Source organism: Melanaphis sacchari, unplaced genomic scaffold (assembly GCF_002803265.2).
Source record: "Melanaphis sacchari strain LSU unplaced genomic scaffold, SCAv2.0 Contig36_pilon_pilon, whole genome shotgun sequence".
NCBI lineage: Eukaryota > Metazoa > Arthropoda > Insecta > Hemiptera > Aphididae > Melanaphis > Melanaphis sacchari.
The window spans coordinates 2,850,384-2,869,779 of record NW_020271232.1 but is presented as its reverse complement, the minus strand read 5'-3'; the positions used below and the strand labels follow the sequence as shown (position 1 = coordinate 2,869,779).

General features: G+C 37.7%; 1 protein-coding gene across 1 annotated transcript in view; it reads right to left on the bottom strand.

Moving 5' to 3' along the window:
* Positions 1-1,169: 1,169 nt before the first annotated feature.
* Positions 1,170-19,396, bottom strand: part of LOC112597039 (zinc finger SWIM domain-containing protein 5-like) — a 58,345-nt gene continuing 40,118 nt past the window's right edge. The window contains exons 5-16 of the mRNA XM_025342948.1: positions 13,865-14,313; positions 13,543-13,694; positions 11,817-12,820; positions 11,292-11,458; positions 5,524-5,768; positions 4,943-5,094; positions 4,688-4,851; positions 4,288-4,435; positions 4,006-4,124; positions 3,284-3,502; positions 2,780-2,978; positions 1,170-1,495 (exon numbers count right to left, since the gene is read on the bottom strand). Coding sequence (XP_025198733.1) covers positions 1,170-1,495; positions 2,780-2,978; positions 3,284-3,502; positions 4,006-4,124; positions 4,288-4,435; positions 4,688-4,851; positions 4,943-5,094; positions 5,524-5,768; positions 11,292-11,458; positions 11,817-12,820; positions 13,543-13,694; positions 13,865-14,313 — 3,344 coding nt within the window. The remainder of the gene's footprint in view (positions 1,496-2,779; positions 2,979-3,283; positions 3,503-4,005; positions 4,125-4,287; positions 4,436-4,687; positions 4,852-4,942; positions 5,095-5,523; positions 5,769-11,291; positions 11,459-11,816; positions 12,821-13,542; positions 13,695-13,864; positions 14,314-19,396) is intronic.

The window sequence follows — 19,396 nt, the reverse complement described above, 5'->3', positions numbered from 1 at the left end:
ATAGAAATCAATGGATTGTATAGAACAACAAAACAAAGTTTGTGATCTTCACTTTGTTTCAGTCCAGTGATAAAGTCATATATAATAAACTACAGCGTACCGATGGTCCCCTCAGTACAAATACATAATAATAAGTTATAGTCATGGAGATTTTTCACTGCTTAACTGCAGCACATATTATTCTATAATATTACGGTAGAAGTAAATGTCGGTTATTGTAAAATCTATATTTCAATACGATATGCGGGAAATCTGATGAAAATTGAACGTTCGTATGTGGGTGGGTGGTTTATATTACTCGTTTTATCATATATTATAATATTAAATACGTATGTTGACGGTTTAGCCAACCAAAAACGACGAAACAAAGAAATAATAATAATAATAATAATAATACTAGTAATAATAATAATAATAATAATAATAATAGTAATAATAGATATGAAAATTAAACATGCGTGGTCGCAATTCGTTTAATAATTCACAATGATATTAGATATTAAAAATAATAATTAAGGTGGTAGTGATGGAGTAGTGTAGTGTGTTGGTGATGGTAGCTTTGTAATTTTTTTTTTTTTTTTTAGTATAGGTAACTTCACCGATAATAAATTTTACTTCTTCTTCTCATTCTTCTTCTAATCGTTGTTGTTTGGAATGCGGCGCTTGCGGTTCGTCCGACTTTTTATAAATAACGTGTTGTATAGTGTTTTTGGCGAGGGGCAGCGGTGCGGGTTCAACTGTACAGTGATAATAGTAGAACGTCAAACCGGAAGGGTCGTCGTGGTCGTGTCGTCGTCGCCGTCGTCGTCGTCGTCGTGGTCGTGTGCGATCTCGCGAATCGTGCGAAGTATATATAATAATAATGATAATATAATATGAGAAATAGAAATAACACGTCGCATCCTGGCGATACGACATTAACAACATCAACAGCAACAACAACAACAACAACAACAACAACAACAATAACAACAACATCGGCAACGCCACACTTCGTCGTCGACAACGGCAACGAGAGCCGCGACGTACCCGCCGGCTAGACGTGGTCAGGCACCCCACACCCGACCGCTAACCCGACCCGGCCAAAGCGCGCGGGCGGCGATCGCGCGAGCACGGCGACGACGACGGCATCATCTGCGGAACGGCGTCGTCACCGCGCCGTGCCCTAGTCACCCGATGCCCTTGTACGCCAGCTTCATGTTGTCCAGCAGCTGGGCGAACTGCGCGTGCCCGTCGTGCGCCAACATGAACGTGTCGCGGGCCTTGCCCAGGAACTCGATGAAGTCGGCGTAGTGCCGGGGCGATATGTGCGTCAGCCGGGAGTGGGTGGTGTTGACGTACGCGGCGACGGCCGCCTCCAGCAGGATGCGGAGCGGCGCCCTCTCGTACGACAGGCCCTTCATCATGCCGCACCGGGACGACCCGCCGCCGCCGCCGCCGTTGTTCCGGTGATGGTGGTGGTGGTGGTGGTGATGGTGGTGATGGTGGTGTTTGCCTGCGAACAGAGAGCGATTCGCCCGTTTAAAACTAAAAACTAAAAAAAAAAAAAAGCGAAAAAAAAAATATATTGGATACCGCGGTGGTCGGGCGAGTGATGACTGATGGATCAGTTGAAATTAATATATATATATATATATATATATATATATAATCGAAAAACGAAGTGTATCTGCACGTTTAAAGGTCGGAAATCGAGTATAGACGACTATACTGTGGAAAGGCCGTTTTATACAAAGGAAGTACACGAGCGAGCGCTATTCTAAATAACGACTTTTATTAAGAATTGTTTTTTTGAATTTATAATAATTGCTTATTCAAATGTTAACTGTAACCACGCTTCCCTGCGCCAAGCTGCACGGGCATAGATTTCAATTATTATTCCCGACTCGATTGATTTATTATGTTTTGTACGACACGATTGGAACAATATTAATCTCAGTACAAGAGATAAAATACATAGTATTGATTTTAAATTTTAAGGGCCACACTAATGAAAGTTAAAAAAACGTATAACCAAAATTGTCCGAAATCGTTCTCCGTCTATTTAAGAGAAATATTGCATCTTAATATCTTTTAAATTAGTAAGATTGATTTAAGTTGTTTAACCAGTCGTCTTCCTGCTTTTTACTTTAGATACGCTGGTATACTGAAATTATAAGTTATTTTATTATTCATTGGTAATGCTACGATTCAACGAACATTTTTAATTCAATTAAGTTTAGTAAAAATAGTAATACGAATTCTATTGAAAATAAATAAATGTTAATACGTGTATAATGGTAGTTTAGATTGAAATGCAAGTATGATAAACAGATTCATTTAAAGAAGAAAATGGCTGACAACTGGCCTTCTGTTAAATAGTTATTGTGTTCATTATTTATTTTAAAGATAGTTTAACTGAATTATTCATTATGAAATTAGAATAAATGTATAGACATAAGAACACATAACAAATTTAGGTACCTATTGAAAAAATTAATTTAAAACTTAACATACGGCGTACCAAGTATTTTAAATGAGTTATTTAAATTGTTAAATAATTGTCCTCAATACGAATACGCCGGTAAAACGTTTTGCTAAAATACATCATTTCATTTGGGATATTATTATTTTAAATTCGAAAAATTCTGTTTTCATAGATTTATTATTCGATTATAAAAATGGTCCAATTTTAAGGTTTTATGCTCGAAAATTGTGTAGGGAATTATGCATATATTATAATAATGTTATACGACGACAAAATGAAATTAATATTATAAAAAATTCGCTTAGTGCTTACTGGTATCAGGTGGAGGCAGCGCGTGGGCACAAGTCATTCCAGGTGGTGTCATTGAACATCTACGCAATATATCGGATAAAACGGTGGCGCACTGCACGTTCTTCACTAACAACGGAATCATGGTGGCTAATTCATTTTTGCCCAGAGAGTGACTGAGCGCGCAGGCCCAATGTATGTCGTTAATGGCTGGATGAGTGTCCTGAAAAAAAAAATAGGGCGTCAAAATATGTTATTATTCAGTATACATAACTATTATCAAAACGTAAAATAAAAAACTTTGATCAAGTACGATTTGAGTTTTGCTCTATAATTAGTTGATAAACAAAAACTTAAATCTCTGAAAATCTATTTGAGATCAAAGTACTCATAGATACCGTTTGTGGTCACTTACAACCGAATCGATTGGTTGATTTCGATTAACACATAAACTAGAATTTCCATGGGAAATCGGGTTTTTATTCGGTTTGGGATTATATATTTTTTAAATCAATCGTAAAAATGTACCTGATTGTATGCCAGATGAACGTTCTTCATTGCGAGCATAGCGAGTTTGTACGCGCGGTTCGGATATCCACGGTGTTCCATGTAACGAGCGATTGTAAATAATTGTGATGAGGTCATGATATGTGCCGCAGCATCCAATACTATTTGGTAAGCTGCTTCGAACGCAGTCGCATCGTTCTCACACAAAGTCAGAGCGTTCAGAGCACAATTCGGAGGATCCTGTAATAATGATTATTACTTATTATCACAATTAATAAACAATAATTATACCTGGACAGTAATAGCACATATTATATTGTATGAAATTGTAAATAATATATTCATATATATATATATATATATAATTGATTTTGTAATGTGAAATTTATTTTATTTTTTTCTGTAGTTAATGATGCAGCGATGAAAAAGTGTATCGATTTAAATTAACATGGTACAAATAAAGTAATTAAATAATTAAATTTGATTATTTAGAGTTTATTATTTGGATTGAGAATCCAAAATTAACTCGTCTTGTATTTAATTTACCGTGTATGAAATTAAGTTAAATAATGACTAAAAGTGATCAGAAAAATTTAGTAGTAAATACGATTTTGTTAAGAAATACTCTTGTGTAATGAATGATATATAGATAAAATCCTAGTTCAATATAATATAAATAAATATAATTACATGGTGTGGCCTATAAGTTTCAACGTAAATAATATAATGTATAGGATCCTTACTTTGGACGCGCATTGAAGTGCCAATGTACGAGCGTAGCTCGACAGTTTTTCTTGGTGTTCAAACGACAGGTTTAATCGGAGCATTGTACTGTGAGACATTATAGTCGTAGCGACTGGTCCTGTAAACACAAAAAAATGTACGGTCAGCAACAACGAATGAATTGCGTTATGTGCGCATCCATATACACAATAAACGACTATAATATATTATGTATATTATGTGCGCGCTGCAATATCACGGCGTTCAAAATGATCATTTCACGTTATTATACTATGACGAACCTGTGGCTTCGGTGGGCGTAAATAATTGAAACCAATTTTGCATAACGGAGGTGAGAGCGTCCATGCCGACTTCTGTGGCACACGTCACCAACCATCGGACCATTTCGCGTCTTCGCCAGTTCAACGAAGCCAGCGTGATGCGCATTACCTGTAGAAATCACAAACAATCAAACATTATAAAACAACAGATTTAAACGAACATTATTTTGATATAAAATATACTGTTCCCACTAAACGTCTAAACTACGTTTTATAAATATTTGTATACGCCGTATATCGTGCAACTACACGGATAATAGGTATAACTTTAGTTAAATGAAATACATAACCCGCTGAAACGAGGGTGTTTCTTATATAAGAACGTTTTTCTAAAATAAACTCGATCGTTGGTTATACGCACTTGTAATCCTAGTTCGAAAGCGACAGTCAACAGCGGAGGATGTCTGGGTCCATTCTCAGGCGTCGCAAAACGAAACGCGTCTTGAGCTAATTTGAAGAGATGTGATGAGCTGTGTATGTGTCGTTGTGCAGATTCCAGTACGGTTCTCAGTCGAAGTAATTCACCTGGCAGGAAAAATATTAATGAAAATAATTATTATTTGAAGAGATACGGAAAACTCCTAAGTTTAACGACCACAAACTTAAGCCAACATACCTTTGGCGGCGCTCAGCATGGTAGACGCCAACGTGCATTGTTGCGTTTCGATGTGACCCAGCGTAAACCAACGCGGATAGCGGTTCAACATGACAGAAGAAGGGTTACCGTTTGGATTATCAGAGTCTTCGTGGTCTTCCAGTATCGGTAATCTGTACGCACACATTTTATACGCGGTTAAGTTTATAATAAAATTATATAAATATATTGAATATTTATATTTAAAGACGACTACGTCGACGCGACCACACGTTTTTGTATGGAATCTATATTGATTTATGTGACCTTTGTATGACAACCCCTCTTACTCACCTGACAAAATCTTTTGACGATATAAACGTATAAACATACGCCTATACCGTCGAAATTAAATTTCAAACAATTGGTAACAATCACATTAAAAGTTCTCGTGTTTTTATTTTTAAATAGACATTTTGATGGTTCTGTACATGTAATTATATTTTGTCGAAATAAGTGGTAGGAGAATTCGCACATCGATAATGACAAGCGTTATACCAGCCACATACCACAAATAAACCGTTCAGTATTACCATAAATAATAATTTATTGTATACACTCACCTCATAGCACGCAATCCGACTTCGTAAGCTAGGTCCGGATAATAGTCTAGAAGAGCGACGAACAAGAAACGAGCAAACGTGTGCATGGGTATACTGTCTCTATGCACGCCTAAGCCCAAGCCACTGGTTGGTCCACCGTCTAAAAGGACGATGGCTTGCCTGCGCAGGACTCCAACCAGGTTTGTGTCCATGTCTAGCTCTTGTAATTTGGCAATCAGTCTGTCTTCTTGTTTACACGCCTTCTCCTATTATGAATAAACAGAAAGAGACAAAGATGTAGTACAACTATAGTATAATAGATAATTTATAAACAAGAGTGTACACTTTATAGCAGCTGCATATGTGTAGTGTCGATTTCGTCGGAATCCCGTTTAATTTATTTGTCACTTATTTTGTTTATGTTTTACAAACATACGCCGGCTACATGAAAATACCATTATTCGCGCAAGTATAATGTGTATAATATGTGAGTGTAAATTGTCGGTTTAGACGAGTATAATTGTTTATAAATGTACAAATATAATTTTATTTGCATTTTTTTTCACTACGGCTTCTAACTCAACTCCGTGTAAATTTAATGCATGCATTCAAAAGACATTGTTTACACTGCACTGGCCACAAATGACATCCGAAATAATACTTCAGACCGACGAAGAAAAATTTAAAAATATATAATAGTACATATTGTATAAAGAAATGATTGATTCAAACATAGTATACAACAATATGAACCAAACACGTAGTACGCGTATCGTACGACGTTGAATACGAATAAATGTTTTTATTTAACGACAAAGAGCATCCGGTAAAGAATTGATATTATATTCGGTTTTTAAAAAGCGTGAGGTGTGTCTACAGTTTTTGTGAACCGAAAACGTTACTACGCCGTCGCCACTGTACACCACAGACGCGAGAAATCGTCTGCAGTCTCTAGACATTTTTTTCTTTTGCAACGATTTATTTCTCACCCCCAACATCTGCACTGGTTTTTTGACATCGACATAATATGCCTACATCCAATATTCTCTACACTTCCGAAGACAGGTCATTATTCTTATTCCATCTTATTATATAAACGCGTAATCATCCATAATTCAAGTTATTTTTTTTTTTTTAGATTTAGATAAAGGAAAAAAATTTATTGCTAGTGGCTAATCTCAAAAACACCTGGACAAATTTCAATAATATATATATATATATATCAATAAATTCCTTGACTAGGATGATGTTTTTAATTCCTTACTACAATTTTTTCAAGTTTATAAAAGGTGGCTCACACATGATTTTGTTTTTATTCACAAAAAGCAAACTTTTTTTTTTCTTTTATACATATATATAGGGAGAAATGTCGTTATGTTTGTAGTTTAATGACTTAAAAACTACTCAACTAATTATGAAGAAAGTTTAAAGATTGTTTTTAAAGATATTAAGTATGTTGAGACTTCATGGATTGAACTGTTTGAAAATATACCTCAAATTGATTGACCATTTTGATCAAAATACTTGATAAAACGAGGTACATCAATGACGATTCGCTCGTGAATTGAGATACACTAGTATACTGAAATATACTCTAATATAGCTGTATTTTATTTTGATAATTTTTTCCCAGGCAAAGTCGAATTATACAGTAAGTATTATATTATAATAATACCTCTCACTTACACACACACGTATATATTTATGTAAAACAGTCTAAGGTATTTACACGCGTATCCATATAATTTAGCCCAATTAAAATACGCTGCATAATGTATGTATTATGCGTACATTTAATACATAAATTTAATTGTTAGCAAATAAATATGCCGACAAAAAAAAAAGCATTAAATAAGATCACTTTTGTAGTATACTACTATTCAAAACAAAATAATTGTACGTTTTATATCTAATCGTTTAATAACTACTCCTATACAAGTAGGTAATAAATAATACTCAGGGTTGAACATACATTATACCTACCTTGCTGTATATCTAATTTTAAGTTTCACAAACAAAATTATTTTTTCGATACAACTGTTGTGTGAGCTAGCGACCTCGTTATTTTTCAATTCAAACTTACGGTACAACACTCGTCCCTAAAATATGCATATAGGTCGTTTTTAAGAGAAGCCATTTTTTTTAATTACGTCCACCGTGAAGGTGTTTCTTTTTCATTTCGAGAAACAAAAGTACAATCTCATAATAATAAATATTAATGTTAATGTTTGAAAATTAATTTTCATATACACTAAACTTTTAAATAGAAAATAATAAATAAATCATAATTATACATGAAGATTGCTATGACCTGGATTTATTGTCTACACCGCGCACACGTAAAACATTTAATTATGAATTTCGGAATCAACTGTATTATTAAAAACTTCACCCTTTTATATATTATATTAAAATTAATGTTTTTTTTTTGCTTTTGGCGATTGCCATTAATAAATGATGAAGCGTCATTATACAAAAGACGACTTCGAAGCAACCCAATTGCAAAGGAATAAGAATTGATCGAAAAGTTTTTTATTATCATTTTTAATATTTTTGAAATGGATTTAAGGCGACTCTTTGATAACAATACTCACTAACAACAGTATAATATACGACACGTAAAAACAAATTTCTAACTGAATTGTAATTTTTATGTATACTCATACATGTATATGTGAGCCAGGTGCGTACGACGAATAAAGTGTCGATGAGGAGTGAAGACAGGTGTGTGGTGGTGTCCTGGTCATTGGCGAGCTTAGGTATCATATATTATTTTAGCGTATAACACCAACAGGTACGAAAATATTATTATGGCAAATTAATGGGAATTATTTTTATAGGCGTTTGACAGGTTGTAAGCGGTGGCAGAAAAACAGGTTAACTACACGCAACGGTGATAGCGGGTTGACTTCCACTTATTAGTTATTCGATTAGTACGCATTGCTAGCTGGTCTAACTACGTCAGGAGTTAGTCTGTATGTGAATAGGAATTATTATGAAACAAAACGCATTGTTTTACGCACCAAATAGTCATGTAAATCGCCACAATCCCATAAATCCCTTGTCCAAATGATAATAGTATTTTTAATACAATAGCTTTCACAGATTTAAAAGAAATAAATAAAATATAATAGTAATAACAATAATCTAGCACTCTAAAACAGTCGTGCGGCGTCTTAGACAACTATTATACACACATTACGTTCGTTGTGTAATGACTTATAGATTATGATATACATACGCACGCGCTAACGTACACACGAACACACGAATTTATACGTGCGTACAATATTAATCAAGCAATAATAATCGTACAGCCCAGGCGAATATTGCTGACCTCATAACGAAACCATAATACATATCACCAGTAAAACCGGCCCGGAGCCGTGAACTTTGAAACCTGTTCATGGGCGCGTGCGTTGCTGACCGCCGTTTCGACACAGTGAACTTCTCTTTTATCTGTAGGTAAGCAATATTACATTGGCATACTACGTACCTATCCTAAATCGTGTCCATCGATTAGCCACCCGATCGGCCGGTTCCAAGCATAATGTGTAGAGAAAAATATGAACGCGCACGCACAAGAATATTTATGACATATGTAACAGCCGAGTATAATACTTTGTATTGCCGTACAAAAACTATACCTACTATAGATAATATAGTGTATATTGTATCGCCCCGCATTTGCCATAATCGGCAGTATTATCTTTTACAATATTGATAACTATTTTTGTTTTTTTTTTTTTTTTCTAAAGGGTTTTGAATAATCGTCATTAGTTTCTACAGTGGAGACCACCATGTGGTTTTTATAGTATCTAAACTTCAAAACATGAAAAACAAAATGCCCGTTAAATATATACCTCCTATTGTAGACAATGAAACAATGTTGTACACGTCTTAAAACGTTTTCGAGTTGCAGGACTGCGGGAGGCTCGCAAAGGAATGCACATTATAATAATATATTGTATACGATATCTGAGACAGCGGGCGGGCCGTAGAGTGAGCACAAGGGCTGTGGCGTGCACGCCCTAAACATAATATGCATTGTATAAATATACATTTATAGTCCGAGTTTGTTTGAGTCGGTTTTTGCAGTAAAATACTACGTCGCAGCCGACGAGCGATTATAATTCGATAATCTATATAAGAAATCTGACCAAAAATAAATGACATTCGTCCATTACCACTGCGTGCGTCGTCGTATACAACAAAAGCCCCCTCACCCTAAGAGTATGTGTGTGTCTCTAAACCTTTATACGACGTTCACAATACGATAATAATAATGACAATAATACAATAATTACGTGTATACAGTGTCATAGACGTGCGCGCGAGCGTACGTATACACATTTCATATTGTTCGGAGCATAATATAGAACTGTGGATGCATGTTGGTACAAGTTTTATATAAGAAACTGGTAAAAATCTGCGTAAGAGTGTATGCATCCCCCACGCTGCGAAAATAAATAATAATAATAATAGTGTACTAAATGGGATATGAAAAACGATGAAAAGAAATCGACCGACTCGCATAATCGCGTATTATGCGTGCTGGATGGTTGTGCTGGCACCAGCCTTTTTACACACATACGTACACGTATTATCGTACATAATGCATATACCTAATAATAGTATGCGAGTTCGAGTCTTGACATATTTTCTACGTAGCTGGATATGTAATATTTTATTCCGTTTCGAATTCTATAGTGGAAGTTACAGAGAAGAGGAAAATAAATATAGAAACCTACCTGCGAATATCCGCGTAAAATATTTTACACGAAATACAAAATACGATATTCCAGCACACACATATTTGTAATATAAAATATTAATAAATCCAAATGCATTACACTCGTAGTTATTATCATGACCATTATTTTCTACTGAATATATAAATGTCAACTCGAAAATTTAGCACGATATTATATTATACGCGAGCACGGCTAGTTCATACAATATTAATAAAAACGCGATCGAAAGAATTACGTTAGGCAAAATGGACAAACACAAATGGCATACACACACGTTGTGTGTTCAGAGCATAATTAATTGATTAATATATATTAAAAGTGTTATGTTTGCTTTCAAGTATGTACATAGTAGGCAATTAAATATTTTATGTCAATAAATAATATATGCTATTTTACGCGTGCGATTCGAACACGCATAGTATTGCACATGTGTACGCGTGGTTTATATATTACGTTCTATATACGACGCGAGTAACTTTTTCATCACCTAAATTCCGGTTCGATATGATAAAAACTAGGTTAAAAAAAATAAATTGAGTTATTTTTAACGTCAGAAGAGAGGGGCGAAATGCTTACATGACTAATACCGCACAAACATCTAAAATGTGATCATGATATGAGCAATAGTAATAATGGGGTTGGCGTGCGTATATCGGTTGCCAGAAATCAGAATTTGCTCGGAGCAGACATGGTGTGATAAATGTCACACTCAGTCATAAAAAAATTGTACACTGTGGCGTGCCGTTAAGTCTACAATTTATACTGCGCAATAAATTTTAATAAATAGTCTGCAAGAGTTGTTACTTATTATAATATGTATACATACATACCACGCGTGGCAATGCATTAAATACAATATATTTACGTGGCGAACAAGCCAAGAATATTTTTAATTTTATTTCCGACAATGACTTGTATAATAATGTACATAACCGCTAGATTAATTCGAAAAATTAAAATCCGACCAATTACGACCAACGGCGGTATTATACTACTACAGCTACAGTGCAATGTACGAAAAACTTGAAAACTTACCTGAGCGTAAAGTCCGGGAGGCATGTTACGCTGTTGACCGAGGCCGATGAGGGCGACTTCGACCGCAAGCGACAGGTACGTTTCGGAGCGGTCCTGCGAACCAACAACAGGTATATGGGTAAGGCGGGGAGTGGGTCGCAGGATACCCTCTTCGGATGCGTTGGCGTCTAAAAATAAAAATAAAAATTTAACCATTAGCTACATTACCACATAACGTATATTTATTTGTTATAATTCATGGGAAAATCCATTTTTATACAACATAAAAACACAGACAGGATTTTTGATGAAACAATGTCACTATAAAAAAGCTCAAAACTCATAAGTGTGGTGTGTAAAATTAGTGAAAGAAAAAATAAAAGACAAGTTAAGTTGCGATATCTTTGCCTATGAACAGTATAAATTGAACAATAATATGGCAGAACATTCCTCGAGAAGAAGCCCCTCCCCCCTCCCCTAAAGGAAGGAGCGATGATATGCCTAAGGCGATAATGTAGACATTATATAATAAACATTTACACATACCGAAAAACGACGACGGCGAATGAGGCACATTTGGATCAGGAACTATAGATGCATCAGTCAGTGTGTCGAACAGGCAGCCGATCGGGTCCATCGGGTGGCCGACCCATCCTTCGGTCCAGCTGTTGTGCAGCACGGCGGTCTGTTGGTTGGAACCACCGCCCACGCTGCCCCGGGAACTGCTTCCGCCGTTCCGGCTGTTCGTGCGTTCCGGGTACCGGTACCCGGAAGAGCCACCTCCGCCGCCCATGTTGCCGCCGCCCATGCCGCCACCGCCACCGGACATAGGTCCGCCCGGCGTGCGCGGCGGCGGGTGATTGTCGTAATAGGTGCAATAGCTGTTACACCTGGGCGCGGTACACAGATTGGGACGGGGAGCGTCGGTGAACGCGGTGCACCGGTAACTGGAACAGCCCGCGCTCCCGCCGCCGGGGTAACCGGACCGCGAGTCGTTGTAACCGCACCGGGACAGGCTGCACGCGGACGACGACGACGACGACGCGGCGGCGGCGGCCGACGACGAGGACGACGGCGGACCGCCGCCGGACGACGAGGCGGACAGGCGGTCGTAACCGCCGCCGCCGACCATCGGGCACGACACGCAACGGGACGAGCACGGGCGCGTCTGCGAATAAGTGTCGTACGAGCACGACTGCGCGGGACGCAGCTCGTAGCACCGGGTCGGCGGGTTCGAGTGCCGGGACGGGCACCGCGGCGGCGGCGGTTTCTGGCTCTCCTGCCACCGCCGCTGCGCGTCCAGCTGCTGCTGCTTCATCGTGCGCACCACGCACACGGCCAACCGGAGCGCGGCCGCGTGGTGTCCGTGCGACCGGAGCGCGTCCACGCGCGACGCGCAAGTGGCCAGCGCCTCGTGCCACAGCGGCTGTCCCAGCGAGTTGAAGCTGCCCGACTGCGTGCTGTCCGGTATGTGACTGCTGTACGTGTCGCTGGACAGCACGTTCTTCAGATGTATGTTGTCCCAGGACATGCTCACCGCGTCCAAAGCTCTGTGACGAAAACACAAAACCCGTAGAGTTAGCTGGTGACGGTTGTAATGTTATCGACAAACACCGCAGCCGTGCCGAGTAATCGGAGACGGGGTTTGAAAAACTTAACCGGTCGCTCGACGTCATTGATGGGTAACCGATATATCGGATAGTTAACGTTAAATTAATATGAATTTATTAGATATTCGTCGTCCTGCCAATCGCCATTTAAAATGGAAAAAAAAATGATAAGACTTGATGCACGGCGCCAACGCGTAACAGAAAAGTCGGCGAAAAAACGTCATCGACATAAGATTGAAATATTTTATAGGTAACGGAATTTAATTTTAAAATAAAAAATATATTGTAAAAAGCAATAATATTTTATAATATAATTATTATGTAATGTGTTTATAGAACGAGTGATTAGAACACAGGTTTATACCCACCTAGAAATACAAACTTAAGATCACTCTTAATTTGATAGGTATATAATTTTTTTTTCGTTTATAAATGATTAGCGACGTCTGAGAAAGCGCTACATACAGTTCTTGTGCAAGAAAATGACAAATTAATAACACATAATCTACTATATAATAATATTATATAAGTATGTAACTAATAATATGTTCTTTCCTATGATTTATAGTACATATTATAATAGTTAGAATTTCGAAAAAAAGTACGAATACTTTATAAACCTCACGTTAAACGGTTAAAATAGTGTGCAACTGCAATTATACCTGTGAAATATTGTACGGTTGATTCGCTGGCTCGTGCTAGGATAACTGCTCCTGTACCTCGGACTGGATCTGCTAGATCGAGATGAGGGTCTGTAATTGATATTGTCCACATCGTCGTCTGAACCGTTCTCGGGCGGCTGATGATGATTTCTCTAAAATGATATAACAAATCGATAAGCGGTCAACGTCAACATTCTATTAATATAGCTAAGCTATTGATTTTTTTTAACGATTTTATTTTACGAGAGCTTCATTTGTTAATCTTATAACTTCAAAGGCGTGAGAGGATATTCGCGGGTTATACTATTATACAAATACTCACGTCGTTGAAGGCGGGAGGCAGGGCCAGCATGTCGGGGTCTTCGGGCGGGCATATATCGACGTGTGTCCACTTGTCCAGCAACGTCTTCCACTGGCCTTTGTCAATGGCCGTGCAGTGAGGATTGAGCACGATGCACACCCACAGGGCGCCCAGCTGGTCCCACAACTGCCGGCATTTATCCGTGATCGGCGTACCCTGAGACTTCCACAGGGCCAGCCGCGGGTCGCACAAGAACTGTTCGGTGATGAGGGTCAACATCCGGGCGCCGTTTGAGTCCTGGGCCCGGAGCATCTCGCGCACCTTAGCGAACAACGAGTTGAGCTGCTTGTTCGCGTTGTAATAGCTGCCATGCGTCAAGTACGACCGGACCTGTTCGCACACCTGTTCTTCGTCCAAGTGCCAAGTGTGTTCGTCGTCCGCGCTCGGACCTGCTGTCGGGTCGGGTGCTCCTGTGGAAAACATCGAACGGTTAAAATGCGTTCATACCACGACGCTCGTGGACAGCAATAAATCGATAATAAATAATATCAAACGATCGTGAATAGCGATTCATTTGTAATCATAACGGTAGGTAGGTATAAAGTATGTATTTCATCAGCATCGGCAGGCGACAACGGGAACGCTGTAAGCGAACGAACACCGTCAGCTCGTCGAAAATAAAAATTCACAACACGTATTTTTATTAATATTTTCATTATCATCGTACGTCGACGTCGTGTTATTATTATTATTATTATTATTATTATTATCATCATCGTCGTCGTCGTCGCAGTTGTTGTTGTTATTTTATACTATTTCCGATTACTCGATACGATCGCGCAACAATCGCTGGCTATGCTATCACCGTTGCACATTATTACCTATATATGTAGTATGCATAATGAGTAATAATAATATTATGACCTCCCACCCGATACCACGACGAGCTATGGCTACGTGTTGTTTATTATTATTATTCACGACGACTTCAGAATACCGGCACGCGCGTATTCGAGTATATCACCTGAAATTAACAGTTCTATACCACGCAGTGTCGTGCGCGGTCGATAGCTGTTCTAAAGTTAATTTATACAATATACGAGGTACTTATCCGAACGATACGACGATTGCTTGTTTGATTACACGCGTACAAGCCGTACATAGGTAACTAATACAACAATATTTAATATAGCGTATATTATGTGATAAATATAACGAAATAGAATGTTTGGTGGGGGAGGGGAGGGGGAAATAAAGGAATAGAAACTCGCTTATTGCACTATATTTGATCGTTTTCACTAGGAATGAAAAAATTGTATGCGTATAGGTACTGGAAGGAAAAAACCGTATTGTTAGTTTTCGCAAATTCGTTGAAAACATAAAAGTCAAGGAAACGGTTTTTTTTATCGAGATCATATAACGCGCGCATATTATTTTTAACAGTGGAGGAAACGCGTTTCAATATCAAACATAACATTTATATATTATATCCAATACGCGTGCGAATCGACTACGCGATATCAGCATACGGTTATGAAAGAAATTCAGAAACATAATGAGGGGCTCCGACTGAAAATATAGTCTTATAATAAATAATAATAAGTACCTATATTATAATATATAGTGTGCATGCAATAATAGAAGTAAATCGAGTCGACGAAGGGAAAGTTATCAGAAAAAGCTACATTTGTGGCTGCGGCGGGGAGAGAAGATAAAAAAAACCTACGTATCGTTAATAAATACTAAAAAATATATATATTATATTATACAGAGTAATAACGTCGGAAAATTCTACCCCAATTACACATGGCGTTCGTTGTAGCCAGAGAAATATAGCTATCGTTTTGTGGGCTTCCCGAATTGATATTATAATAGTCCCCGAGTCCTTTAGGCGCATAATTAAATCTATATAAAAAAAAAAAAAATTAGGAGCAGAACAAGTTTGGCTTCTATATTATAAATAAAAAAATACGTGATTTTATAATGTATATTTAGAGAGAGCCGGCAGTATTTTATTATTACATACCTAATACCAATACTTATTTTATGTGACAAGAGCGGCATAAATATTATTTATAAAATGGTTCACCGTGATCGGAGCGTATAATATTATATTTATAATACCGCCCCAACTTGAACTCGATAATATAGAACTACGACTATATCAAATAAATTGTTATATACGATAAAATACTACCTAACCGACAACTTCATCATCATTATCATCCTTGTCACCGTGACACGAATTTCGTCAGCTATCGTATCACAACACAAAATTGCAGCGACAACGAGACGTTAGACAGAGACAAGAATAACCGCGTTTGTCGATTTCCTGGGTAGTAAAAATCATAAGTTCGTTTCACTACCGCGTCCTGCCGAATAACACGGCAACAACAACAATAATAGTAGTTTAATAACGTCGTAACATACGACTGCAGGTCCTGCTGGTTAGGATCTCCAAGATAAGTTCGTGACCAAAGTTTAACCGAAAGAAATACACTTTTCTTATACCAGAAAACCGTTCAGGAAAACGCACGGCGACGGGTCGTCGACGACGCTAATTGGTTTTCCGAGCCGTCTATATCAGGAATGGTGTGGAGATGCGAAAACGCTACACATGCAGCGCGCGACTGTGGCCATAAATGAAATGTCGTTCGTGAAACGTTTTCTTCTGGGCCCTGTCGTTAGTTTCGTGAACACGTTTTCTCGCTACCTCACACGCACGCACACCAGGCGGCGATAAATCAAATTTACCGAAAATTAGGCACAACCCTCTTTTCGTAATGATTTACAGACGGCGGCGGTCTGTAATCGATTTCGAGTGAAACGATCCCACGGTACGCAAGCCAGTCAGCCAACCCGCACACACACACACACACACACACACACCCTACGTATGTTCAGACAAAGACAAAGTGTCCGTTTGGTTGCCTATCGCGAGTGGCTGCGGTGGCGTCATTGTACGCAAGACGGGTGAAGGACGTAAAAAAAAAAAAAAACAATATATATTATATTAATTGGTAAAACGCTGACACTCGACGGGACGACAACCGGTTTTCAGATTTTTTTCCATCTCCTCTCTCCGCGACATCACCATCCATCCCCCTTATTCTCACCGCCCCGACAAACCGTACGACGACGACGACGACAACGACTTTGCGGGGAGACGCACGAATCCAATATTTCTTATATTATTAGTGTGTATCGTAATAACGTCACTATATACTTGCACTGTACACATGACCAGAAACGGAAGACGCATATGCGTACCTATACTTAATAGTTCGTGTGTGTGTGTGTGTCCATGTCCGAATAAACCGGACTAAACCGGTCGCCATCGATTTATAAAAAAAAAAAAAAATGATAATAACGTCCATGGAAACCTACCCTACAACAATACACAACAATGAATTATTACACTAACCGAAAACCCGAATTATTTGTTAATTTTATTATTATTTGTTCCCGTCCAAAAAAATGTAAAGCTCTCAAAACCTCCGTCGGACCGATGAATATCATCACATCGATGATGTTCCCCATTGACCATTACTCCTAAGAGTGCAAAAATCAATCAACGTGTGAAGACAGCAGCAGCGATAAGCTGCATCTCCGGTATTATTGCGAAGCCGAACGTGAAAGTCAATTTTTGTAAGGTCTTTTTTTTCACGGCAAAATATTATATTTGATCCTCTCCACACAAATAACTCGTTTGCCCAGCATTATAATGAGCTTACGCGCATCCGGCGAGACCAGAAATTCAAATAACATAGGTACGAACTGTGAATAACATAACATCGTTATTATTTATAATAATATAATTATTATCGTACACGTCGCTACGGGAAACGGACACAAGAACAAATAAAGTAATCTTCTTTATTTCGGCGGCGGAAATATGACGAAGAGAACGCGCAGTATAAGATATCCGATAATCGTTCGATTGACGACGACGACGATAATATAATTATTGTAAACGAGTCGGCCAATGTAATAATAATATGATATTGTGAGTTGAGTTATAGAAGAGGAGGGGACGAAAATATTAAATATATACACTGCCGGGCCGACCGTGCCAAGATTAATATACGTGGAAAACAATAGAAACAACACCGGATATTATAGTTAGTGCAATTGCTTGTAGCGCGTGCGTTACGTGGGTCCGGCCTAGCCCTCATTCGCTGCACAGCAGCTCTCGGCGAGACATTTTATAATAATATACAATATTATAATATAATACGTACACTAAACGCCGCCGATCGATTTATATAATATACGCACGCACGGCGGCGTTGTATTATTATTATCAATATTACACCGGTCACCACTGTCCGCGAGGTGTTGGTGGCGGTGGCGGTGGCTGGCAGGGGCAGCTGTTGGTCTGGAACGTGCGACGGAAGAAATAGCGTCGACGAAATAATAATAGAAAGAAAAAAAAACCCGTATAACTTTTTTTCCTCTCCGACGGTTTCCCCTTCTTCCGGCTACTCCCACCAACGACCGTCATTGGTCCGGATACTTACACACTAATCAACTAGAAAGTGTAACAAATTATGCGTACCCATAATATATATATTATATTATACACTATATACACACTAATACTATTTTATACATTTATATATACTGACCGACCAACCGACGGAGGCGGTGGCGAAGAAAAATTTACTTTTTTCGTTCGTTTTTATTGTTGCCCGAGAAACATGGATTCCACTTATGTATACGTTTGTACAACACACTAATGTATAATATAATATTACCACAGTTCTGTTATTAGGTACATACCGTTCGGTCTCCGTACAGCAGTACATTACAGCAGATACTCTACTCACGTATAATATAACCAGTGATATACAAAATATAATAAATAACACCGTTTATTTATTTATTTTTACGAGCACATTTTTATTTTTATGTAGTGCCGCAGTATTAGATAACGTGATCGAAATAATATGATATAGATGTGAAAATTAATAAATAAGGTTTTCCGGTAGGTATAACCCGAAATTTCGATAAATTTTTGTCTTTTTTTTAAACTCAGCCACTAACTATAATTATAATACATAATTACCTACTAACATTGATTAATAACACGCAATGATCAATGCCACTTATACATTTCGTGTTTTTTATTTTTCAATATTTGAAATAAATAAAAAAAGGTCAGTGGCAAAGAGACGCTATTGGTTGACGAATTTGTTACATAGGTATATATTTTTTAGATATCAAGTTATTGAACAATAGCTATAGTCATTGAAATGTATGCATAGTTATATAACAATTATTGTTATATTAATACGACGAAGTATTTTTTTTAAAAATTATTCAATTATTGTAATAATTAATAATTTATCTCTTGAAAATAATCATAAAAATTACATCGAATTTACAAGAAGCAGTAGAAAACATTTCAAAGACTAAATATGATTGGATTAATTACTGCTTTAAGTTTACTTAATTTGTACATTTTTGAATCTTATTAGTCTACACGGCGTATAATTTACGTAAAAAATAAAAATAGAACACAACTCTTCATTTAATTTTCATACAAATTGC